The 27215-nt window shown below is 43.6% G+C and overlaps 1 protein-coding gene across 1 annotated transcript in view; it reads left to right on the top strand.

Annotated features, from left to right (window-relative positions):
- LOC146816438 (calpain-1 catalytic subunit-like) overlaps window positions 1–26792 on the top strand; it is a 476307-nt gene extending 449515 nt beyond the window's left edge. The window contains exons 23-25 of the mRNA XM_085610281.1: window positions 18681–18797; window positions 18970–19028; window positions 26287–26792. Of these exons, the coding sequence (XP_085466407.1) occupies window positions 18681–18797; window positions 18970–19028; window positions 26287–26313 (203 nt within the window). The 3' untranslated portion in view covers window positions 26314–26792. The remainder of the gene's footprint in view (window positions 1–18680; window positions 18798–18969; window positions 19029–26286) is intronic.
- Window positions 26793–27215: the final 423 nt, after the last annotated feature.

Below are 27215 nucleotides of genomic sequence, written 5' to 3'. Positions count from 1 at the left end.
TAGACGCAGCAGACACAGCCTCCAGGGCCATCAATACTAGTGTCCTCCTCCGTCGCCATGCATGGCTACGGATCTCAGGTTTTAAACCGGAGGTACAAGCCACCATCCTCAACCATCCATTTGATCAGGAACATCTGTTTGGCCCAAAAGTGGATGAGGCCCTAGAAAAAATGAAAAAGGACACTGACACCGCAAAATCTATGGGAGCCTTGCAATCACACCCTCCCAGACGCTCCTTTCGCCGTTGTTCCTTTCGGAGCACGTCAAGAGGCTACTCCTCAGACGCCGCTTCCACTTCATATAAATCCCCTACTCAGTCTATCTTTACAAGGGGCTACCAAAGAGGCGGCTACAGGGTTAACAATAACAAAGGCAGAGACAAAACAAACACCGCCCGCTCTGCCACACCACCTACCCAATGACTTCCCTCCGCTCCCCCCAGACCATCCCACTCCGGTCGGGGGCAGGCTCTAAAATTTCCTTCCTGTCTGGGCTACCATCACCTCAGACAAATGGGTGACACAAATAATTCGGTCAGGATACTGCCTAGAACTAATATCTACCCCCCAAAACATTCCACCCAGACAACGCCCAATGTCACAAGAACATCTAATGCTACTAAAGCAGGAGGTAATCTCCCTCCTACTAAAAAAGGCAATAGAACACGTTCCTACCAACCAACAAAATATGGGGGTCTGCTCCCTATATTTTCTCATACCAAAAAGGGACAAGACTCTACGGCCCATCCTAGACCTCCGGCCCCAAAACAGATATATACACTCAGACCATTTTCACATGGTAACGCTTTAGCAGGTACTTCCGCTGCTCTCCCAAAACGACTTCCTCACCACTTTGGACCTAAAAGACGCGTATTTCCACATCCCAGTGCACAACGCTCACAGGAAGTACCTCAGATTTGTAGTGGACGGACAACACTACCAATTCAAAGTGCTCCCGTTCGGAGTCACAACAGCATCACGAGTATTCACCAAGTGCCTAGCAGTGGTGGCAGCACATCTGCGAAGACAACACATTCATGTCTTTCCATACCTAGACGACTGGCTGATGAAAGCCAGCTCAAACAATCAATGTGTACAACACACGTCCACCACTATCCAACTACGTCACCAGCTAGGCTTCACGGTAAACCACGAAAAGTCCCATCTACAACCATCCCACGTGAAACAATATCTCGTTGCCACTATAGACACCTCCAAAGCACTAGCATACCCCAATCCCCCCAGGATTGCAAGTATTCAAACTCTCCGCGCAAAATTAATGGCACAACACTCCCTTCCAGCTCGAGTGTTCATGCAACTAATAGGGATGATGGCCTCTTGCATCTTCATAGTACCTCACGCAAGACTCCAGATGCGTCTTCTCCAAGAGTGCTTAGCGCTCCAATGGAACCAGGCCCAGGGTCAATTAACAGATCTGGTGTTGGTAGACGGTCGCACCCATCGCTCTCTGCAGTGGTGGAACACCACAAACCTTTCCAAAGGTTGACCGTTCCTAGACCCGGTACCGCAAATAGTACCGACAACGGCCGCATCGCTCTCCGGCTGGGGAGCTCATCTATTACATCTCACCATGCAGGGCAAATGGACACCTCAACAAAAGTTACTCCAAATCAACCATCTGGAGTTACTAGCAATCTTCTTAGCCCTAAAATCTTTTCAAACACAGATTTTAGGCAAGGCAGTCCTAATCCGCACAGACAACATGACCGCCATGTATTATATTCAAAAACAAGGCGACACACACTCTCCACAGCTCTCTCAACTAGCACAGAGCATATGGAGATGGGCCATACCCCAGAAAGTCTTTCTCCTAGCCCAACATGTCCCAGGAGTCCAAAACACTATGGCAGATCTGCTCAGCAGACAGACGCAACAAATCCACGAGTGGGAGCTTCACCCGCAAGTTCTTCACCCGTACTTTCAAATGTGGGGGCATCCACAGATAGACCTCTTCGTCACCCACGAAAACACAAAATGCCCAAGCTTCGCCGCCAGATACCCACACCCATTGTCCAAAAGCAATGCGATATGGATGAACTGGTCAGGCAGATTTGCGTACGCTTTTCCGCCTCTCCCACTCATTCCACTAGTAGTGCGCAAACTACAACAACACTCCCACATACTAATATTGGTAGCTCCCTTCGAAACTCTTCACAAATGTGAACTTCAGTTCCTAACATGGAAAACCGCTTTTCTTGTAGCCATCACTTCCCTCAGAAGGGTCAGTGAGATACAAGCACTTACCATTCAAGAACCTTTTCTCCAAATGCACCATAACAAGGTTCTCCGTACCAACCCAACATTTTTCCCTAAAGTCATTTCTCCTTTTCATCTAAACCAATCTGTAGAACTACCAGTATTCTTCTCGCAACCACAGACCGTTGCAGAAAGAGCTCTTCACACACTAGATGTCAAACAAGCCTTACTCTACTACATCGAGAGAACACAACCTTTCCGTAAGACCAAACAACTGTTTATCTCTTTCTCCCCACCACACAAGGGCAACCCCATCTCCAAATCAGGGATAGCTAGGTGGATTGTCAAATGCATTCAAATTTGCTACCACAAAGCAAAACGAATGCTATCCGTTTCCCCTAAAGCCCATTCTACACGAAAAATAGGGGCTTCCATGGCATTCTTAGGGAACATCCCATTAGATGATATCTGCAAAGCAGCTACATGGTCAACACCGCACACTTTCACTAAACACTATTGTGTAGATGTGCAAACTAAGCAACAAGCTAGTGTGGGCCAGGCTGTACTCAAAACATTATTTCAAACCACTGCAACAGATACGGGTGGTCGCCGCTAAGGTTGGGTACTGCTATATAATCTATGCACAAGTGTGTAATCTGCAGCTCATATGCCTCGAACGGAATATGCTACTTACCAGTATGCATCTGTTCTTGGCATGTAGAGCTGCAGATCTACACACGCCCACCCGGCTACCTGTATCTGTTCCAGTTTATCTTATTTAGATACCACACACATGGGCCTCTTCACTGTTTATTACTACGCTCCATCTTTCCCTGCTGGCGAAAAACAATCTGAGGATGGAGCCGAAGCCCATGCGCAATACGATCCAAAGGAGGAGTCACCGACTTCGTGACTTCCAAAGACTTTCCAAGAAGAAAAACAAACTGCACCAGATGGCGATCTATGCAAAAGTGTGTAGATCTGCAGCACTACATGCCAAGAACAGATGCATACTGGTACGTAGCATATTCCTTTAACATTGTCCCAGTGTATATGGTCCGTAATTTGTAATACAATTTTCCAATTTAACTTAAGTTGAATATGAATCGATTGATGGGTTGTGTAGAAGGTGTAGCATCCTTCCCAGCCTGGGTACCCACTAATGACTACACCACACACTGAGCTTAGAATAACATGTCTTTATTCGTCTGTTTATAACTGCAAACTGAACATACGAGACCTGCATTCACTTCATTACACTCTAATACTTATGTCACAATTCTACAGAGTTCATCAGGAGCCAAAAGAGTTTAGTCTTTGCTCACAGGACACTACATCTCCCCCTCTGTTAAATGTAATTTAAAAAATCCAAATATATATAAAATCATAGCTTGTCAATAAGTTTCTGTGGTGCTCTGATCACATGTCCTGATCATGTCGGAGACTGGAGACAGGTAGAAGTGTCTGTGATCTGGGTTGATGATGTAGGAACAGCAGCAGTCAGTCTCTGCATTGGCATTAGTGCCTGATGAGCGATGAGCCACATGTCAGAAATCAAGGAATCTTGTGGAATGGACATCTCAGAACATTGGGCAGTCATCATGTGTCCTTTGCTGGTCACAACATGAAAGGGCTCAGCATCGAAAGGAGCATCAGATTCACCTTTCTAGGCTGACTGACAACCATTCGATCTTCTCTAGTGAAAACAGTGTCTTCTACATGTTGGCACTTGTCTGCATAGGCCTTCTCTTTGCCTTTACAATTTTTTATACGGGTTTCTTCTTCATCTTCTGTTGGTCTATTGAGGTCATCTTTTTCTGGACAGTGCATAATTGTGCAGTTGTATTCTTGTAATCGTAGACCCCAACGTTCGATGCGATGAGGCATCTTGGTATTTGGATTGCCAAAGATGGTCAATAAGGCTTGATGATCCGTCACTAGCGTGAAAAGCTTTTCATATGAGAATATGTGGAAATTTGCATAAGCTCACACCATTGCTAAACTTACTTTCACAGGTTGTAAATGAGCACGTTCAGTTTGGGACAAACTTCTGCTTACATATGCCACAAAATGCATTTGTGCATCTGCTGTGCTGGGTAAGGATTGTGTCTAACCCGACTGGGCTAGCGTTAACAACAACCTCTGTATGAAGCTTTGGATCAAAGTATGCCATTTCAGTAGCATTCTCAATAGCTTGTTTGATTCTCTTGAAACTTTTCTTGCATTCACGTGACCAATGAATTGAAACTTTCTTCTTCGTTAAGTCTGTCAACGGAGCACTCACACTGGCAAAGTCTCATATGTAAATAGAACGGTAGTTGACCATGCCAAAGGAATGAATGTAACATGGAAACATGTAACGGGAAACTGGCAGTTGACAACGCTCGCACTTAAGCTGAATCGGTGTCATACCTCCATCAGAAATTATATTGCCAAAGAATTTTAACTTTGTCTTATGGAACTCACATTTATCGGCATTCAAAGTTAAACCTGCATCAGCAAGTAAACGGCACACTTGCGTGAGAGCTTTAAAGTGCTCTTTCTGTGTAGCTCTGAAAATCCAAAATGTCATCACTATAGTTGAAAGCATTTATGACAGGCTGTATGATACATCAAATGACATCTTGAAAAAGCTCTGCAGCTGATAACACCCTAAAACTTATTTTTTTTTTTTAACACAACCGATCAATATGTGAGAAAGGGTTGTAATGTACCTGCAATTCTCCTCAAGTTTCAACTGATTTTAATTCAAATCAAAGGCAAGAGAAAACCTTTGCACCATCAATTCTGTTATCATGACAGCAATGTGCGGACCTGGATGTTCTCTTTCAATTGTCGTGTTCGCTTGATGCCCATCAATGCAGATGCGTACAGCTCCTTAACTGTACTTTTTGGGTACTATTACTATAGGAGAGACCCATGGCGTTGGACCAGTGGAAAGTTCAAAGATATCTTGTCTGAGTAATGATTCAAGTTCTTTTTGAACAGCTTCCTGTAATTTAAATGCAATGTGTCTGTGTCTTTGAGCAATAGGACGTATGTCCTCATTAATGTGTGATTGTACTTTCATAGTCTTGAGTTTTCCTAACCCATGAAACAACAAAGGGAATTGACTTACTATTTTGTGATGAGCATTCATGTTACAGTTCACTGAAATCATTCCCATATCAGCAGCGGTGCTGAAGCTGAGTAAACAGGCACTTGACGCCGCACCTTGATGTACATGAACAGGTGCTTGTACTTTTACTTTCTTGTGTTCCATGTTCGCTACAAATGACCCTTGACGTCATACTTGCATCGATGCAGCCTATGTATACAGTTTAGTGTTGCTTGCATAAGTCATGGCAATTGAAATAGTTGATTGAATTTCTCCTCGGGCATTATGTTTATCAACGCACCACTATTGATAATAAAAGGTATTGAGCAACCGTTTACTTTTAGTGTAATCTTTGGACAATGTTTGAATAATGACTTTGGTGCTTTTTCATGTTGATTTTTCTTTGACTTTAGTTTTCCTTCCAAAGCGTCCAGTTCAACATGCGCTTATTTTTCTGAAGTAAATATCGACATTGCACAACCATCTTCTTCACTTGCACTTGATATTTATAGTTAAGAACTTCAATGCAGCCATGTATACGGTTTAGTTCCGGATGCGTAAGTCGTGGCAATCAAGATAGTTGATTGTATTTCTCCTCAGGCGTTAGGTTTATTGACGCACCACTATCAATAACTAAAGGTATTGAGCAACTCTTTACTTTTAGTGTCATCTTTGGACAATGTTTGAATAATGACTTTGGTGCTTTTTCATGTCGATAGTTTTTTTTAACTTTCTTTGTTCTTCACCAGCTTCCAGTTCAACATGTGCATATTTTTCTGAGGTAAACATCGACATTGCTCAACCATCTTATTCACTTTCACTTGATAGTGATAGTTAATAACTTTTTGACAATGATGTAGATGATGATCGACTTAGTTTGGTGTCAGTTTGCCTCAACTGGTGTTGTCGCTTGGCCTTGTGGGTGTGCGTTGAACGTCGGTTCTCGAACGTTCGGACAGGCATTTTGTCTTTGCGCCATGAGTCACTTACTTTTCCTTCACCTTGCAAACCATTACAAAATGGTTTTCCTTCCTACAGCCTTTGCAACCCTGTCCAATTGTGGGTCATTTACCTTTGTATGGAAACGAAAATCCACACCTGAAGCACAACTTCTTTTTCCGTGGATAAATCACTCGGTATCCTTCTGCCTTGTGCCTTGTGCTTTGGCTTACTTTTCATGCTCATGACTGACTCACTCTGGGCACCTACGGCATTTTTGTCAGCAGCTTTTCGATCAGCACACTCTTCAGCTCTGGCAACCATGAGAACTCACGCCAGACAAAAGGTTTCTCTAAGCATTCGTTGTCTGAATGAATCTATCCGGCATCTGCCAATAACTCTGAGACATGTAGCTTCCTCATCATTAACTTCATCGAACTTACCGTGTTTGATGAACGTATTTAGTCTCAACAAATTTGTCGATGGTTTCAGCAACTTTTTGTCGTTTTTGACAGAAAATGTACCTTTCGTAATCTATATTTGCCATTGAATTAAACTTGAGATTCAAGGTTTCTTTGATTTGACGGTAATCAATTTCGTCAGCTCCAGATATTTTCTTTATGACTTCTTTTATGCCTTCACCAGCAATATTCTTACAGTATTTGATAATCTAATTGTTATCTGTTTCTTCTAGATCATCAATGAAATCATCAAATGTCTCTATCCAAGTAGTCCATCTGTCGCCAATATTCAGCTTTTTGGTGGTGGTTTCACGAAAGCGGCGGAATTGTAACCATTTATGATATTGTCCGACATCGTAAGTGGAGTTCTCTCTGACATTCTCTGCTGTCCATTAGAACCTGCTTCATTCAGGCCATCTCTTAGGCCCTGTGCTATGCTGGTTGCTGGGTCATCCTGGACAGTCTGTGGAACCTTGACCACCCTCTTGGTCTCCATGGGAGCCCTTCACTTTTTTGGAGACCTTTAGAGTTGTTCATGGGAGCTCTTCACTTTTCTGGAGATCTTTGGAGTTGTTCTGAGCCGCCACCTGATTGCTTTGGTGGTGTGCTACTTTGTGTATGGACGGCTCCATAAGCACAATCCTGGGCATTTCTTCTAGGGAATCTTCCCCCAAAGCTGTGGTATGACGATTCTCTAAACTCCGGTCTGGTAAGTGTATGACCGTTTCTTGTATCTGAATTGCCTTGCTTTTAGGCATCTCTTTGTACTGTCTGACACCTGGTTGATCTCTGCCTTGCAGCGCTTTTGATCGCAGCATTATTTTGCAATTTGCTGTTGCTATTTGCGGCTATTTCAAATACTTGTTGTATCCGCCTTTAACGTTATCACACCGTATGATGTACACCTTTAGATTGCGTAGCAGCGGGTTACCTCTCTTTACGGCCTTACAAGAATGTACTTGGCCAACAATGTGTACACTGCTCAGTGAGGCTTCCATTATCTTCAAATGCTTCACACTGGCTGGACATGTGCTTTGACTCGACATACTCCAAACGTCACTTCGGCATTTCGACTGAGGCACACGTGGCATGCACGAACAGTTTGCTGGACCACGCCAAACTCTCTGGAAGAGCTCTGTCAATGTTCAGGTTACTTGTCTCCTATTTAGTGACCAGTTGTAGCATCCTCCCCAGTTTGGGTACTCTCTAATGACTACTCCACACACACAGCTTAGTATAACATGTCTGTGTGTAACTGCGAATGCACCATTCTAAACCTGCATTTACTTCACTATGCTCGAACATTTACGTCGCACTTCTACGGAGCCAAAAGGTTTCCATCATTGCTAGCTTAAATGACACTATAGGAGGCATAGATTAATTATCACTCTAGGATCGGCAATGATGTGATATTGTTTTATTTTCATTTTATTCTATTTAATAATTCAAATAATGTAAAACAAATGTTTTTTGATCTTAGAAAATTTAACAGGTTTAACCCACGTTCTATACTACCTGTAAAGGTTAACACTTGAATCTCGTTTTTCTTATAAAACAGCTTGTATCGCCTACAAAGCAAGAACTATCATTTCGCTTGATAAATTTTACCCACAGACATCCCAGCTTTGTTACTGAACTTTGCTGAAAACCTGTAAATTGCTCCTAAGTAGAACTACCTGTAAGTAGGTATATGAACTCACACTTTTTAAAGATTGTTTAACCACATGGTCTGGCTTTAATAATCCCAGGGCCAATCCGTTTAACCTTTGATTTTTTTTAGATTGGTAATAATTCAAATCCACCCACAAAGGATACAGGCATGATCCTCGTACTAGAGTAGGGGGATACATCTTATATCTACACTTGTAGAATTCTTCTATGCACACATTAAACCTGTCTCCAAGCCAAGCCATTTAGCTACAATGAAAACGTGAGCTAGAGCCATTACCCAGTAAACCCATGAAGATTCTTAATTGATTTAACTATGATCAATTACATTATTGACTGATGATATGGATTAATCATATATCCTGTGAATTAATGCCTTATCAACTAACAGGCCCAACTGGCATTTCCGTAGATTGTCAGATGGATTAAATACTACTAACCGCAGATGCCAAACTGGATCTGGAGAATTCTTCAGCAGTGCTCCTGCACGCTGCCAAGCAGCACCGTGTGGCTCTGTGACACCCTGAAAATGATGGAACGGTGCTGCATATAAGCATCATCTGTGCGCTAACTGTCTGTGCGCTGACATCAGTTCCTTTTTTTCTGCACCCTTCAATGTAGATTGGGAGCTCCGCTTCCATCTTTGTCGATCTTAAAATGACTTCCAAAATTATTATAGGCCGTGTACTAGGGAAGATGTATCCCCCGAAAATGTCAGGATTTAATCTATGATGAAACTGTAGGAACCAGATGTCCATCATGAACTCCAACGATGTGCGTTTGTGATGCTTGGGCTCCAGGCATCATTCAAAGATGGGCAATAAATGCCCCTGAAGGTGATCTGAGAGCAGCAAGGTAAGCTCTCGGCTCGCCAACCACAAGAAAGGGTCATAGTCGAAGCACAAGTTCTGATTAAAGTATTGGGGCCATTTACGATCTAATTCAAGAGATCGGTCCAGCGCAAAGTCCCATTCTCTTTGTAGTCTTCTGGTATGTTGAAGTAAAAAATGCTTCATAACACCAAGAAAGCCAATTGGGACGTGATCCCGTCCAATTGCTTGAAGTCTGTGAGATGTAACAACGGAATTATTAATTCCCCATTTACTTCCCCTGCCAGGGCCTTCCTCCCATCCCCCGTTAGCCTTTCCCTAGCGGATCCTCTTTAACTGTAGACCACCCATAGCCTGCACCAGGCCAGTGTTGTGCAGCCAGCCAGTCCTTATTCAACCAGATTCTAATCTTCAGCCTCATTCGCCGATGCCAGTGCTACCGGAGGCTAGTGCCCTTGTTCATATCTGATGCTGACATGGTTCAAGGCATACATAATATTCCCCATGATACTGATAATGTGGAGGCAGATAACCTACTTCCTCTCTTCCTATACAGATGAAGGTGGAAAACTACACTTAAACAGTGGACTATATAGATCCTCAGAGACAGTATTAGTCACCACTAGTGGAAGAAAGTGCCTCTTCGCAGTGATATAGTGCAAACGACAGCAGAAGTGCTGGACATTCAATAACTTTCAATTGAAACTAAGGTTAGTTTGTTAAATAGAATTCTTCAACCAGGCCCAAACTCATTTAAGCCACTGCTGTCTTTCAATGAGGCTCTTATAGTAATGTCTTTGGTCACCTTGTCTAAACCATGTTCAGGGGCCCCATTCAGTCCTTCGAGGGCCAGAAGATAAACACCAGCCCTATTGACCCTGATTTTCTGACAAAGCATGGTAGTACAGGCGTCCACTATTGAAGTGAAGCCAAATGTTTTCTTGTCTAACCACCCAGATAGAAAGTCGAAATGTATTAATACCTTTTATCAAAAAGGTGTCCTCTTGGGTTAACTTAGTCATACTATCGTTCAGTAAAGTGTGCATTCCTAGCAGGTACACCCGTGCTTTATGGGACATGGCCAGCAAGATCTTGCCGGATGTTAGCACAAATGGTACAGGATGAATAGGATGCGGCAAAGTATGTGTTGTGTGTTGGCATCTGCACAACACATTGTTTAGGCAAAGTTATTGGCATTAGTGTCCTGCTTAGACACTTAGAACTGGGTTCTCAAGAAATGTCCAAGTGTCCCTTATAGAAATACCCCACTGTGATGGGTCCAGATTGTTTGGAGAAAAAACGGGTTCGGCACTCTAATGCTGTAATGCCACAATCTTTTGGGATTACTAACCTCAGCCAAACAGTTCACCCAGCAATACAGGAGATTCATGGATTATTCGAGAGGGCTAGGCCACCGACAGTGTTGGTCCTTCTAACCTGTGCAACAGCAGAAAGTACCGTAATTTCAGGACTGTGTCTGGTCTAACTCCTCCTCTACTGCAGCATCTGTGAAGCCACTATGATTTGTCCGCACACATCCATGACCAGCCAGTAAGGACCAGTGTACAACTTTTCTTCCTCAGCTGGAGGTCCGTCGCATATGGGTCTTGCAATTTGTGCGAGGGTGCTACACCTGCCTTTCACCTCTCTCTGCCCTGTATTCATCCCACATCAGGACTTCTTCTGGGAGACAACAGTTCTTTATTGATGCAAGACGTCAATCTCCTGATGGCAAGAGTGCCATCGATAAGGCCACAGATTTGGAGAGTCCGGTGCTATTCATGCTACTCCCTCCTGCTGAAGAAGGGCGGGAGCCTAAGTCCTATGCTGAGCCTCCTTTCTGGGGAAACATCTATTCAGAATGTTCACTATGACTCAGATCTTCCCAATTCTAGACCCAGGAGACTGGATGGTGTCCCTGTACTTGCATGAGGTGTATTTTTATATACCTATTCTGCAGTCCCACAAACTATATGTGCAGTTCATTGTGGGGTCAGATCATTTACAATTACCCACGCTCCCTTTTAGACTCACCTTGGCCTCTCGGGTATTCACAAACGTGATGGTGATGGTCGCAGCCCATCTTCGGAGGCCAGGGATACATGTATTTCCAAACCTCAGTGACTGGTTGCTGAAGATGGGCTTGCCGCAGTCAGTAGTAGACCACCTCCTGATTACGTCTGGGGTTGCAGGAGCGATCGTAGGCCTCCATTATCTGGCAGAGAACTAGCTCCATATCAGTCTTCTGGAGCTTTAGGTGATTTATGTGGCCCTGAAAACCTTCCTGCCTTCCATCACTGAGAGGTCGGTGCAGTTCCTCATGAACAACCTAAACACCAAGTAGTACCCAACAAGTAGGATACAGTGGGTTCCTGAATCCTATGCTAGGAGCCTCTACGTCTCTAGGGATGGCTGACCAGCAGAAGATCTTTCTGGTAGCCAACCCCAAAGCAAAATCTCCCATCACCAGAGCAGGAGAACTGAGCAGAGATTGACTGGCAGACCACGTGTGGCGTCTCCACCCTGAGGTAGTATGGGATATCTTTGATCAGTGGGGCATGCCCTGATAAGATATGTTTGCCAGCGATGAGAATGCATATTGTCAACGTTTCTCGACACTGGAATTTCCTTTAAAAGAAGATGCATTCTGTCTGCGGTGGTGTGTATTCTGAAAGTGAGGAATCTGCAGTTAGAAGTATCCATCTGGTAAGTCCAAGTTAATGTCATCTGGTAATGTACTTTCGGGTAGATGCTCTATCGAGCAGCCAATTCTTCACAACTGCCCCTCCTCCCCATTCTGTAGTGTGACTTGTGTATATCATAATAAGGTCCCAAGTGTTATCTGTGGCTGCATCCTTGGCAGTTGGAAGTTGACTGCTGCCTGGGCTGGTGGTTCTTTACTTGTACTTACCAATACATCTACTGTAAGCTTCCAGTGTGCCCCCCTTGGACTTCTTTACACTGGCGACGAGTTATACCTGCGTGGGGACAGGACTTGATGACCACCAGTTTCCCCAACTAACCCATTTTTCGACTACAGCGTTTTTAAGTAAAAATTTCTCTGGACTACGAACTTCAGGTACTGTCTGAAGTGAGACTGACTCATGATCTTTGTCCTTTTGTGCTTTTTGGACAGTCTTCCTTGGACTACAGTGTGCCAACACTGGTTGTGCAACCTAGCCTGGTGTTCACAGGTTTTATTGTGGCAAAGTTGTTGCGTGGACTTTGCATCACTGCGTTCAATATTATTTCCTAGGCAGAACGCGCTTTGGCTGTGCTTGTGTCCTTTGATTGAATTTGCTACAGCTACTGTGGTTTGTGTACTGAAGCAGATTCTTCGAGGTGGATTTATCGAAGTATTTGCAAGTTTCAAGAAACTGCCATTGGCATTTTTTTAAATTCACTTACACGCGCAGAAGGCTCCTTACCTCATTGTCTAGAAGAGGTAGAATTCGATCCTTCGTGGGACCTTCGTGTTGTGACGTCCATCTTTATTTCACCTGCCTTGGACGCCGCACTGCAATTACATGCCAGCAGCCAGCCGGCGTGACGCGGACGACGTGCTGCCATCTTTTGACTGTGTATTTCAGTCTGTTTTGGCCTATTGCGTTGTACGAGCGATAGTACCTTTGTGATCATTTATGAAGCATGCGCGGTGATGCGCACATTTTTTTTTTCAACCCGGAACCTGCGTATTTTAATAATATATTTTCTCAATGAGCAAGCCCAGTGACGTGCACACTTTCTTATGGATATTGAGTTTGCGCATTGCGCACATCGTGGATCAGGCACATTTTATTTGTACAGCGTGTCCGTGATACGCACACTTTACTTGATACTTAAGGTTGGTGTTTGCATACAACGTCTCGGAAAGAATCCCAATTAGAAGGATATCATCCTACAGCGCGTCAGTGATGCGCTCACTTTTTTTGGTATTGTCTACATTAGTGTGATGCGCACACCATCTTAATCCTACAGTTTTCCTTTACAATTTAACTTTTGCCTTACAGTTGATTGAACAATTTTTGTTTGGTCTTTAAATTTGACATTGTGTACATTATACATATACTTTATCTTTATCCATGGGTCTAAAATTAACGTAGTCTTGGAGCGTCATAAATTCTTTTCCAGGGTCCAAGGTAAACAAGTGCAGATTGGTAGTTATGCAGCTACTTTGAAGACGTTCGCTCGTACTTGTGAGTTTGAGCAACTCACTGATTCTCTTGTTAGGGATCAGATTGTCAAGTGCACCATTGATGTAAAAGTGCAACAAAAGCTCCTTGCTAAAAACCCAGACCTCAAAGAAACTTTAGCTGTCGTGGAAAGCATGGAGAATACCAATATGTGGGTGCCAGAGATGAGGCCTGAAAAAGGCAGTGGTATTTCTGTTGATGATAAGACAATTCATGAGATTAAGAAAGAGGATTCCAAGAAGGATGATCCTAATGGGACATTGAAGGGTACCCTTAGAGAGAAGGATAAGAAGCTTCCTGATTCGGAACAGTATAGCTCCAGGTACAGGTTAAATGATTTGGAACGTACTGGGTCCAGAAACACTAGACCTGGTTTTAAATGCTTTAGGTGTGGGAGTGAGAGTCACTTATCTAACAGCCCCAATTGTTTTGCTAGATCTACTGTTTGCAATAAATGTGGGAAAAGGGGTCATTATGCACGGGTGTGTCGTAGTAGTCTGAACCAAATGATACACTGTATTGAAGAGGAGAAAAAGTTTGTGTGTGGTGTCAAAGAGGATGGTGTTGTGGATGGTGATAAGTTGGACATGCCTGAGTGTGAGGTGTTGATTGGTGGTGAACATTTTCCTGTTTTGGCTGATTCAGGTTCACCTTACACCATGGTTGGTGATACTAATTGGGACAATGAGTTTGGCCTTGATAAAGTAGAGTTGTCTCCTCCAGACATCAATCCTGTTGGATATGGTGGAGTCAAGATTGATGTTTTGAGATATGTAGTCACAAGAATTCAGTTCAAAGACAGATAGACAGTTGGGAAGGTGTACGTGGCGAAGAGAGGTAATAATCTTCTTGGGTAGAGACACCAGAGAGACATGGGTATCACTTTAAATCCCAATTCACCTGAGAAAGTGTTGCTCCTGTCGACTGGGTCGTTATCAGATGATGTGAGTTCAAAGTTCTCCAAGGATTTCAGTGATGGGTTGGGTTTGCTTAAAAATTTTGAGCCTAGGATTATTCTCAAACAAATTGCTCAACCATTTGTTAGTAAAGTGAGGAAAGTTCCCTACATGATGATGGATCCCTTAAATCAGGAACTCAAGAGATTGTTGGCTGCAGGTGCCATTGAAGAAATTGAATGTTCTGAGTGGTTGGCCCCCATTGTTTTGGCATCCAAAGATGGGGACAAGGGAGTTTGCAGGTGTGTGGACTTACGTGGGTTAAATAAACATATTTGGGTTGACCGGCAACTTTTGCCAAATATCTCTGAGACTCTTTCTCTGATTAAAGATGCTAAGTGTTTTAGCGTTATGGACCTGTCATCTGCATACCACCAGGTTGTACTTTATCCAGATTCCAGGCATTTGACATCATGTGTGATGCCTCTGGGGGCCTTTAAATTCATTTGTGTGACCTTTGGCCTGGCATCCGCTGCGGCCTGCTTCCAGAGGGTCATGAATAAAGTATGGGAAGGATTGTCCAAGGTCCTCATCTTCCAAGATGACATTCTTGTTTACGGGAAGGATGAACATGAACATGACAAACAATTGTGGAAGGTTTTACAGAGACTTCAAGATGCAGGTTTAGTTATCAAAAAAGAAAAGAGCAAATTCCGTGTGTCCTCTGTAAATTATTTAGGACTTACCATTTCTGCTGAAGGAATTAGTCCTAAATTGGACCTTGCCAAAAGCATTGTAAAATCTCCAGTACCTGTTAACAAAGATCAAGTGCGATCATTTCTAGGATTGGCTGAATTTTGCTCCAAGTTTGTTCCGAATTTTGCGTGTGTTTCTTCTCCCTTCAGGTTGCTGCTCAAAAAGGGAGCTCGATTTTTATGGTCTGATGATTGTTCTTCTGCTTTCAACTGCGTCAAGAGTGTAATTGGTCGCATACCTACTTTAGGGCATTTTGATGCTTGCAAGAAAGCAGTTCTGTCCACAGATGCCAGCATGCTTGGTTTATCACAAGTTGTGGATGGTGAGTCCAGGATAGTTGCTTTCGCCTCTCGCTCACTCAGGGGTGCTGAGGAGCGTTACTCTGTGATTGAGCGCGAGGCGTTGGCAGTCTTCTGGGCTAACCGTCATGTCAAGTTTTATCTTTGGGGCATTCCTGTTATTAGGACTGATCATCGTCCTTTGTGTCAAATTTTCACATGCAGAGAGATTGACAATATATCTCCCAGAATCAAGCTTTGGATGGAGTGGTTGTCTGAGTTTAATTTTGCGGTTGAGTTTGTCCCTGGTTCGAAGAATGCCATTGCAGATTGTCTTTCAAGGTTACCTTTGAATCAATCTGGTGTGGAAGTTTAAAATTCTCTTGTGGGATGGGTGCATGAGACTGCTGTTAATTCTGATGAATGGTCTTCCGCTTCTCGTAGTGACAGTGATTTGGAAATGGTCAAGAAGTTTTCAGTTAAAGGTTGGCCAGCAGATAAGGATGTACCTGAACGGTTTCATCAATGTCAAGGATGAGTTGTGTTTTTTTTTATGAGAAGTTGTTGAGGGATGATCGAGTGATACCTCCTTGTGATCTTAGATGCAAGTTATAAATTTAGCACATGAAGGGCATATAGGGAGGAATTTGACAAAAAAAAGAGTTCGTGAGTGGTACTGGTGGCTGACAATGGATTGACAAATTGAGGAAGTGGTCAAAGACTGTTGGGAGTGTGCCAACAGTGACAAGAGTAAAAAGACTTGTACTGCACCTCTCTCGCCTGTGGAAGTTCCCTCTGAGCCCTGGTCTAAGTTGGGATTAGACTTTGCTGGACCTTTTGAATTGTTTGCTCATGATGGACGTTGTGTTGTTGTTGGTAGATTACACTTTAAGTGGGTAGTCATCAAATGTGTGCCTGCTGTTAACACTAGAGTTGTCATTGAATTTCTTTCTGAGGAGTTCTCCAGAGAAGGGATTCCCAAACACCTCATCACTGATAATGAAGTTCAATTTGTCTCACACGAGATGAGCATGTTTCTAAAAGAATTATCTATTACTCATTTCAAGACGGCTTTATACTCGCCGCAAGCCAATGGTCTAGCTGAGAGTATGAATAAATTGGTCAAAAGTTGTGCCCAGAGGGCTTTGCAAACCAGGTCTTCCCTTAAAAAAAAAATACAGAGAAACATGCAGGGCTCACTGTAATACTCCAAATTGTTTGATGTCCCTTTCTCCTTTTTCAATTCTGAGAGGCAGGAAACCTCAACACAAGTTGAGTCCTGCTTGGTTAAGGTTGGATGTGAATGATGTGGAGATGGATGAGCACATTGCTTCTAGACGGAGACTTCACCAAGAAAAATACAAAAGAAGGTTTGACCTAAATAATTAATGTCTCCTCAAGCACTGGAATGTTGGTGTTGATCAGGAATCCTGGTTTCTTAAAGAAAGGTTGTTCTCAGTTTATGGGGCCCTCTATCATCCGAGAAGTCAGGAAGAATGTTGTTGTGCTGAATTCTGGTGAGGTATGGAGCATTTCCAGGTTAGTTAAATGGCAACCTGGTTCCAATGCTCACGGACGTGTACGGGGTTTTGTTTCCTCAAGAGGGCCTGAACCTTCTGGGTCATGTGACAATTCGGGAACTGATGTGCCCAACCGGAGGTTGAGATTTAGACCGTCCTGGCAGAAGGACTAGGAAATGTTTTAAACATGTACAGTTATAATAACTTTCTTTCCTTTCTGAACCTTGCAATATAATTCTTGTTTATTTTATGGGAGGGAGATGTGTTGTGGTTTTGCTTCTTTCTTTCCTTTCCATATCCTTGCGCCCGGTCTTTCTTTCCTTCCCATCTCTGTTGCTGGGCTGCGTCCCTGCATTCCATGTGTCATTGCCTGACAACAGAATGCTCTGTTATCTGTGGCTGCATCCTTGGCAGTTGGAAGTTGAATGCTGCCTGGGCTGGTGGTCCTTTACTTGTACTTACCAATAAATCTACTATAAACTTCCAGTGTGCCCCCCTTGGACTGCTTTACAACTGTCACCTACAGTTTGTTCGAAGTACTCGTCTGAGGGCATAAGTAGCTCTCTCAAGCCAGTTTTATTGCTTTACATTCTTGGAATTGTAGTCCTGAATTTCCTAATGACAATATTATAAAACAAGTAAAGCCCTGACTAGATGATGTACTTATGCATGGGCCTCGGATGCTTGAGAGTTCGGACGTCCCAGGCAGCTGGATCTAGTAGCAGGTGTGAGGAGCACTTCAGTCACGTCCCCAGCTCCTACAGCAACACAGTGTCCTCGGGTGTCCTGACCACTGGGGGAACTAAGTCTCGGGAGGAGGTGGTCCGAAGTTTGCCTGGGCTTTGCTCTGGATTGGTGGTGCACCTGAAGCTGGTTCTGAAATTATTAACTGTTATATATCTATATTAATTAATATTGGTTTTTAAATTAGAAAAATAACTATCACTCGGTGTTTTTGGTTGTTGTTGTTTGCATCTCTTTTTGTATTCTTTCGCTGCTAAGTCTTTTTAATGTTATTATTAATGTTGTTTTGTCATGGGCCTTAAGAGGGGGTACCCTTCCATGTCTGACATGTTATCCATGTTTTAACCTGCACAGGCCTCAGGCAGCAGGCGTGTGAGGGCTGACTCAGAGCTGTTCTGTTGTGCTCAGCAGCAATGCTACCCACCTGTTTCAAGGGCCCCTCCCCCAACAGCAGCAAGGGGTAGTGGTGCATTTGAGCCATGCACAGAACACAGAGGGCAAAGTGTCTTGTTCCATCCACAACCGTTGACCCCACACTTCTCCATGGTTCATAAGCTGTTTAAAGAAACTGATTAGGATGGGCACCTTCCGCACTGCACAGCACATAAAGGACTGACTTGGAAGGCTCTAATCACTGTCCCTGCGAGGGGAAAGAGGTTAGCTGAGATCTAATCAGGCACACTCTGGGGTGTGGTCTTCAGTACACATGCACTAAGCACCCAGTCTGTTGGCTGCATGTGGTAGCACAGAATAGGGACAAGAGTACAGGGTAAGAAGCTGCTATTTGTTGGTCAGAAACACGCTGTGAGCTCAATAGCTGGTTTGCGGGAGTGTTCTGTGCCCTCAGTAAGACAGGACAATCTCCAGATTATCTGGTCTAACTTGCGGTGTGTGACGCTTGGGGTGGTTGTCTGTCATGTGCAGATCTAAGGCACTACTCAAGTGTGCGCTTGGTCATCCCCACATTTTCCTGTTTCTCTCATGAAAATGCTTGCGGAACAAGAGCCCGCTAGTTGCTTGAGCACAGTGCTGAGGTTCCAGCTGATGCTGAGGTTAACCTACCTTCCTTCTTTGTTTTCCAGGGTTCAAGCTAAATAACAAGATCATGCAGGTGCTGGTGGCTCGTTACTCTGACACCGACTTGGGGGTGGACTTCGATAACTTTGTGTGCTGCCTGGTGAAGCTGGAGGCCATGTTCAGTGAGTGCTTTTTGAAGGCTTTTGTTTTGTAATTCTTCATGGTTGAAGTCCCTTGCCTTCTGTGCCCATTCAACTTGCAAACATCTTAGCGGGTTGTGTCACTGTGCACAGCATTGCTTACACTATTGAACTGCACTTAAAACAAAACTAATTGTTCCCCTGTTTGCTTTAGGGTTTTTCAGATCGATGGCCGAAGACGACAGTGGAACTGCCACCATGGGCCTGGCCGAGGTGAGCTGCTTGGAGAACCCACTTCTGTTTCGGCTTCAAATATGAAGCCGGTGATAAGTGGCATTCGATGCCTAACCATGCCTTTGTATCAGACTGTTCTCGGTAAAATGTCTATGTATGTTCACTGTAGGTCCAGGAAGGCTGGGCCTATGCCAGATTTTCAGTATATCCACATCAGATGAATTTATACACATTGAGGCAAAATGCATATACAGGTTTAATCCTCTGCACATTTACAGTAAATGTGGCTAAAAACAAAGGCCTTTTTATGAACACGGCTTAAAATATACATCCAGGAAGGAGTCTGCACACGTAGAGGAATCTAGCATAACATAAAACTGCAATAGGATCCTGTAAATCATGGGTGCCCGCCATCTGTCCAGGAGTGCTAAATCCTTGCCAGATATGCCAGATATTCACAACAGAGAATGTGTATGAACAGCAATTCAATTTGTATTTAATATAAATTTCACTAAGGATGTTCTGAAATTGTAGCATGCATCAGGATCTTCTGGAGAATCAAAAAACGAAAACCTGACTCATACAGAAAGGATATCCGGCTCCTCCTGTTCCTATGCATTGACAACGCATGGAATTATGCAGCAATAGAAGACTACATTATACAGCAGGGTTGGCTAAATTATGCAGTAAGAAAGGACAAATTATGTGGTATAATGTGATGCATTCTGTGGCAGAATTTTGCAGCAGAATTTTGCAGCATGTATCTTTTTCTAGTATTCCACCTTCTAGTGGTTGGTTCTTTAACCTTCGTGTTAGTCCTCTTTTCCAAGCCCGCCCCCCGCTTCCCCCGAGCATCATCTGTAGCCATTTGGTGCTATGTCCGTCTCCTATTATATCAGATGTGCACCCTAGAAGCATGGTTGCGATCTTCAAATTCTTTTTTCTGCTCTATGGAGGCCAAAGAAATCACAGAAGATAATACGTTGGATTGTTGATGGAAAGGTAGAAAAATAAAGAACAAGGGGTGATAAACCAAACCTAATGGAAAATGGAAAACCACCAAAAAAGTGACTTAGGTTCACCAAAGAAGGGAACTGGTTCACGTAAGTTGTCGATCACATGGTCAGAAAAGGAACAGAAGGGGTGAGAGTCCCCAAGGGAAATGAAAACACTCCCTTTAGATTCAGCCCCAAGTGCCACTGAAAGTTTGCCCAAAAGGACAACTACGAGGTCTGCAAATTCTGCCTACCAGAGGAACATGACACAAAGAGCTGTGAAGCATACACTAAGTTTAGACCAAAAATCCTGAGAGGAATGGAGAGGCAGAGGCATGGCAACCTCACAAGCATGCAGACTTTAAGAGACCTTGGCCTGTCGAGTGAGGAGGAAGACAACGTTGAGGATTCAGAAGTGGCTCAAGCAGAAGGCTGCGATGACGAGGTGGATGAGGTTGGCGAAGTCGAAGCAAACCAGCCGACTTCAAACCTGAGGAACCTCAAAAACACTAGGTAACATTGGTAAAACATTCTGGGGCCAAGCTGAAGTCTTCGGACTCAGACTCACAAGAGTACCTCGAAGACGAAGCACTCTGCGACTGAAGGGGAGTCAAAACATAAAGAACCCCATGGGTTCCGAAAGAGAGACATCGATGGCGGACTCCCCTCGAAGAAACCTTCAACGTCAAACAGTGATCTATAGGACAGGGCAAGGGAAAGCTCGGCTGAAGGATGCCCGAAGCAAAGGGCATCAAAGCCATGCGACGCAGAAGAGCAAGCACTCGTAATCGAAGAGAAGGCTCGAGGACGAAATTATAAAAGAATTAGAATTCCCGCACAACCACCAGGGGACAAGAGCGGAGAAGGAAGATGAGCAAGGAGAGCTTGGTCCACCAATAAACCCTGAACCACAAGACGAGGAGCAGGAGATGTTTCTCTAGGAGGAGGACATGGAAGACTAGGGGATCTTCCAGGAATGCCTACAGTGGCAGCAAACACTGACAGAACCTCGAAACGGACTCTCCGGATTAGGCTGACAACACAGTCCTTAAAGCCATCGCCAACCGACAACATCACAATGTACAATGCCATATATGAGGAGAGCAGCAGACATGTATGGGGTGCAAATAGAAGAGAGGACATAGGCTTGTTTTCCTTCTAGAAACACTCCTTATATCTCAGAGCAATAGACAATACCTCCCTATGTTGTCCAACATTCCAGATCAAGGGAGGGAAGCCTTTAGAGTGCCCGTGTCTTGCAAGGCGGTAACACTGAGGATCAGTGGCGGCTCGCCGAGGGAGTGCTTCGGGCGGGGAGGGGCAGGGTGGGGGGAAGTGGAGTCAAACATACAACAGATAGGAGTAAGGTAAGTAACGAAATAAATAAAACAATTTACCTTGCCCGCGCTGCATCGCTAACTTGGCGATACAGCACGTGCAAGGTAAATTGTTTTATTTAAAAAGAGGACAAATGTCCCCACATCCATGGTACTCCCGCCAGGAAAGGAAAGTAAAAGAATGGAAATGATAGGCTAAAAAGCAGAAAGGGGAGTGGCGACAAAAAGGAGGTTCGCAAACTCGAATGCACTCTTAAACTGCTATGCCCGTAGAGAAGAGGTCAGGGTGTTCCTAAAACATCTCCTAAACAGTACCTAAAGAGGGGAGACACTAGTAGAGTAAGGCAAAACAATACCCAATGAGGCTTGAATTTAGCTGTAGACCTTGGGCCCGATTCACAGAACTAACTTAAGACAAAATCCTAAACTTACTACCATTTTCGTATTCACAGAAGGCACTTACTCATTTTGGTATTCACAGAAGACACTAACTTCGGTATTCACAGAAGTTAGGAGTCCTAACTTTTGGACTCCTAAATGCCTTCTGTGAATACAGGAAGTCTTAAAATTAGGATTTTTCTCAGTTTAGTAGTAGTATAGTTAGGAGTCCTAACTTTAGGACTCCTAAATGCCTTCTGTGAATATCGAAAGTCTTAAAATAAGGATTTTTCTTAGTTTAGGAGTCCTAAAGTTAGGAGACCTAACTTTACTACTACTAAACTGAGAAAAATCCTGATTTTATGGATTTCGGTATTCACAGAAGGCATTTAGGAGTCCAAAAGTTAGGACTCCTAACTTCTGTGAATACCAAATGAGTAAGTGCCTTCTGTGAATACCAAAATGTGTAAGTGCCTTCTGTGAATGCCAAAATGGTAGTAAGTTTAGGATTTTGTCTTAAGTTAGTTCTGTGAATCAGGCCCCTTGTATACACAGCTAGTAGACAACTAGTAACAGGAAAATCTATGAGGAAACAGGCCTGGCTATGGGAGTACGGATTTAGAAATGAGATTCAGACAAACCTCATAAACACACCCTTCTCATGGGAGAGCCTCTTTACCTGATGTGTGGAAAGCTCACTACAGCAGACAAAAAAGGATAATGACGCAGCAAAGGCCATGTGTGCACTGCAGTTACATGGTCAACTAAGGAGGGGTATAACACCAGTGAGGAGGCCTGCAGGCCAGGGAAACCTTCAAGGCACAACACCACAGTTGTCCTTCCAGCAGCCAACTTCACACCAAGAAGTACAACAACAGTGGCAGTTCTCAACACAACAAAGCCAGTCTTTTTTGGGCAGAGTCAGAGGGAACGGGACATCCTCCCAAGGGAGCCAGTTCCTCTAACAAGTGACTCCACTTACCAGCTGACCCACCACATCGCACTGAATTGGGGGGGGGGGGGGAATAAAGGACTTCCTCCTGGAGTGGAGTAGAGACATGATAGACAAATGTATTCTCCTGGACATTTGCTTCCTAAACATGTTCATAAAATGACAAAAGTTAAAAATTCCCACACAGCAAGAGGTCATCCCGCATCTGCGGGAAAAGGACTATATGGCAACAATAGACGTTAAAAATACTTACCTACACAGTCCCATGAACCACAAGCACAAAAGATATTTACGGTTCGTTTTCAACAAGAGACCCTACAGTTCAAGGTTGTCCGGTTCTGGATCAAGTCAGCACTCGGGGAATTCATAAAATGCCTGACTGTAGTGGTGGCCAACCTAAGGCGGAAAGGAATACATGTCTACCCGTACCTAAACGACTGTGCATAAGCTTGTTTTGATTAGCCAGTGTGAAGAGGACTGCAGGATAGTCATGGACAAGCTCCACAGACTAGGTTTCACTCTCCGAAATCCTCCACATAACCGAGAGAAAAAAAGGTTTTCCTGAACGTGAGAATCAACACGATGGTGGCGAGAGCCTTCCTTACCCTCAAGAGGATTCAGGCATTCACAGACCAGGCTCACAGCTACCGTACGGGTCGATCTCAAACAATGAGAACTGTGGGGTAGATGATGGGCATGGTGGTCTCATGCATACCCTGATCCCACATGCAAGGCTGCAAATGAAACCACTATAGGAATAGATCCAGAACCAATGGTCACAGGTGATGGGGAGTAGGGAAGATCCAGTAGTTGTATCGCAAACAGTACAGGAACAGATGACATGGTGGAATGTAGACAACATTACAGGTGGCAGGCCCTTCGTACACCCAACCCCAACAGTGGCTCTCACCATGGAAGCATCCCGGACAGACTGGGGAGCGCACATGGGAGAGAGTCAGAGGGCTAAGGAGAGCAGAAAAAGTGATCCAGCTCATCAGTGTCCTAAAACTAAAGACCGTATACCTGACTGTAAAGGCTTTTCAGACACAAGTGAATGGGGAGACAGTGCAAATCCACACAGACAACACAAACATGATGTTCAATTTGAAAAAATAAGAAAGGACAAGATCACATGCGCTGTCAAAACTAACCCAACATATCTGGAGATGGGCCATCCAGAGAGGAATAGATCTGATGATAATACACCTGCTGGGCATAGAAAATGGAGAATCAGGCTAACTAAGCAGACACGAATCGGTATCACATGAATGGGGACTAAACAACATAGTGATCCCAGAGGTCTTCCGGCAGTGGGGCACACTAGAGATCAACCTGTTTGCAACCCTAGAAAACGCAAAATGCTGAGACCGCATCTAGATACCCACACCGCATCCCAGGGGATAGACTGGTCTGGGATTTTTGCACACACTTTTTCATCCATACTCCTCATACCTTTAGTGATAAACAAGTGCACACAATCTCAAATGACACTGATCCTAATTGCCCCACAATGGGCAAGACAAATGTGGTTCTTAGACCTGGTGGGGACGGCACAGGGGAATGTGAAAAGGCTGCTAGGCAAGGTTCATTACCCAGAAGTAAAATACCTGTTTCTAGCAGCCTGGCTCCTTAGGGAATAGAGTTTGGACACTGAACCTTCCAAAAATGCTCAGTGGAAAGTCCTAAGCAAGAAGGCAGAAGACGGCATTTGTAAGGTGGAACAGGGGCTCATCTGTAACAAAGGACCCCATAGCAAGGTGGATAGTAAATACAAAGCAAACACAAGGAGATGATGGACGGAGCGCTGAAACTTTTCAGACACTCACCCCCAGTCATATATCTGGGTTGAATCCATCATCGTTCTTTAGCTCACTTCGCCATCCAAGTTCAGACACAGCTATATGCAAATCAGTCTTGACCCTGTGCCTCATGGGAACAGTCCAGACCGAACTGCCAAGCCATGTCTTCCCTGGACCGGAAACAAGCACCCTGGGACCGGTTTCGGGCTAACAGCCCTCATCAGCCAGGCTAGCTTGAATCCAGTGGCAAAGTGAGCAAGGGACCCACATCTGGGCATACCCTGCCAACTAAGGGCGAACAAAGCAAACACAAGGAGAAGCGCTGAACCTTTTCAAGACATTAGCAATCAGACAATGGGGCTGGGGAAAGACAGTGATTGCAGGCATTTAAAAGTTGCTCCGCTAGATTGTGTCCTCTCCAGTGGCCGTTGGTGGTGTTTTTGCTCGTATTCTGGTTAAATCGCAAAAAAGCACAAGCAAGAGGCACTGGATCAAAAGGACCAGTTTTTTTATTTACCAAACCAATGTAAAAGCTGAAAAAAGGCAAACACTTGTTTCACGAGATTCTTCGCGTCATCATGTGTATTAATCAATAACTACAAAGTAAACAAAGAAATGATTTTAAACATTACTCAAAATAACATGACGCTTATACTTAGCAGTCATCGGACCAGGTCATATTAAAGAGTTTGTAAACAAATCTAGTTTACATTTGCATCTATAATGGAGCATCACGCTGTATCCCTACACTTAACAAAGACATCTAACGCTGTTCATCAATTGCACTACGACATATGATGCATAGCAAAAACACCCAAAATAAATAGATGTCATCGTTCTAGGGAGACCAAGGAAAATCTTTGCAGATATCTCCTCTAATCCCATTACACACTTAAAGTTGATAACCAGTGCTGACTTCAAAAATTTATTAGAAATCGTTTCCAAAGTTCATTGTTCAGCTAGTAAATAGTCTTAAATTAAATATTCTCACAACACAGAATTTTTTGTTTCCATACTTTGAAAAAAATATACTAGTTCAGACATTGTTGCATCAACACCTAATCCAACCAATACTAACACAATTACCTTCCAATAAATTGGATGCTTAAAAAATATTAAGGAAGGACTCTTATTCTATTTCCATCTGTTAAAATCCTGAAATAATCACCAAACATGCCAAAGTTATTAAAAAGTAACTGTGGGAAATAACACTTTAATTATATCCCTGTAGTCCGGTCTCTTGCCTCTTGGATTGAGAAGTATTAACCAGCATAGCGTCCAGCAGAAACACATGTTCTATCAAGATTGATCTCTCCCAGTGAATTCCTTTTAAACCTGAAGAATCTAAAATGTTCGCCATCACGTGTTTTTGACATCCTGAGCCTCTCTGGTTCTTACTATCGACTCTATGGTTTCATGAAATACTTATATTAACATACATTTCCTTAACCCTTAGCGACTTAATAGAACTTGCTGCTAAATATTGTCTGTGGTTCTTTATCATTCTATGATTGATTCCAAAAAGATGTTTGGATGTCATGTCTTCCAAAGGAGCTTGTATTGTCCAATGTATTATTCCATATCTACTACAGTACCTATAAAAAAGTGCTAATTCACTGGAACTACGAAAAAATAATAGTCAACAGAAAAGATTAATATTGTAACACGTGTATTCCATAGATCATTATTATTTTATTGTGGCAACACGGAGTACTTTATACCAAATTTGATACATTGTTATTTTCTTAAGAGGGAGCATATGTCTGTCTATGGTTGTAATGTGCTGTTTGAGTTAAACAAATACTGATCAAATGTTTGTGTGTTTTGCCTTTTCAGTGGCTGACGCTGACAATGTGTGGTTGAAATGTGAGAAGTGGTCATCTGCCATGCCCCCGCAATGGACCTGGCTCAAGCATCCTGCAAGTGCCTCCCTCCTCCCGAAAAAAAGAGTCTTTGCTCCATCATAACCACTATTTCTCTCCTCACTCGCCTCATGCTGCGAACCCCGCCTTCTTGTATAGAATGTTACATACCTCCTTGGCGCCTTCACGCTTTCGACCATCCCCGATCCCTGCAAGGGGGGCGAACCCAAGCTCCTGACCCCAGGACATGGGGCCACCTCACGATGTGAATTCTAATATACAGCTCTGTACTGTATTCTGGACGGGGGGGAGGGATGAAGTGGATGGTGATTTTATTTGGGGTAGGGGTAGGGGTGGTATAGTAAGCTGCTAAATACTGTTGTATTAAGGGCAGTTTTTTTAATGTCTTGCCAAAAGGCCTTCGATGAATAGGGTCACCTACAGTCGTCAGTAATAAATCATTGCCTGTTTTGTTCACAAGTTGGTCTTGGCTGAAATTACTGTATTCAATTAGTAAGACTCCACTTCTAAGGTGCGAACACTTAAAATAACATGTTGCTTTTGCTGTGACGAGCTCCCTCCGGTGGCTGGAAGACCACATAGCGAGCATGAGCACCAGCGTCTTTTCTAAGCGTGGCTTCAAACCAAAATGGCTTCCCTTGTGTCTTCCATGTTTGTGGTCGTGTAATTGAAATCAGCAAAGAGATGCACTTTAAGTTTAACATTAATGTTAGACATTGGTATGTGCTCTTTGTCTAAGAAAGAGTTGACTGAGCCTGCACCAGCTGCCCCCTAATGCATTTGAAGTAAGAAAACCACTTTACAAGTCAAATGTGAAGGATGCACATGCAGTTACAGACCTTTTACGCTGCCTTTGGAGATAAACATGATGCCCATTACGTA

Source organism: Triturus cristatus, chromosome 6, assembly GCF_964204655.1.
Source record: "Triturus cristatus chromosome 6, aTriCri1.1, whole genome shotgun sequence".
Classification (NCBI taxonomy): domain Eukaryota; kingdom Metazoa; phylum Chordata; class Amphibia; order Caudata; family Salamandridae; genus Triturus; species Triturus cristatus.
Note: the sequence above shows the minus strand (reverse complement) of the source record. Positions and strands in the feature narration are given on the sequence as shown.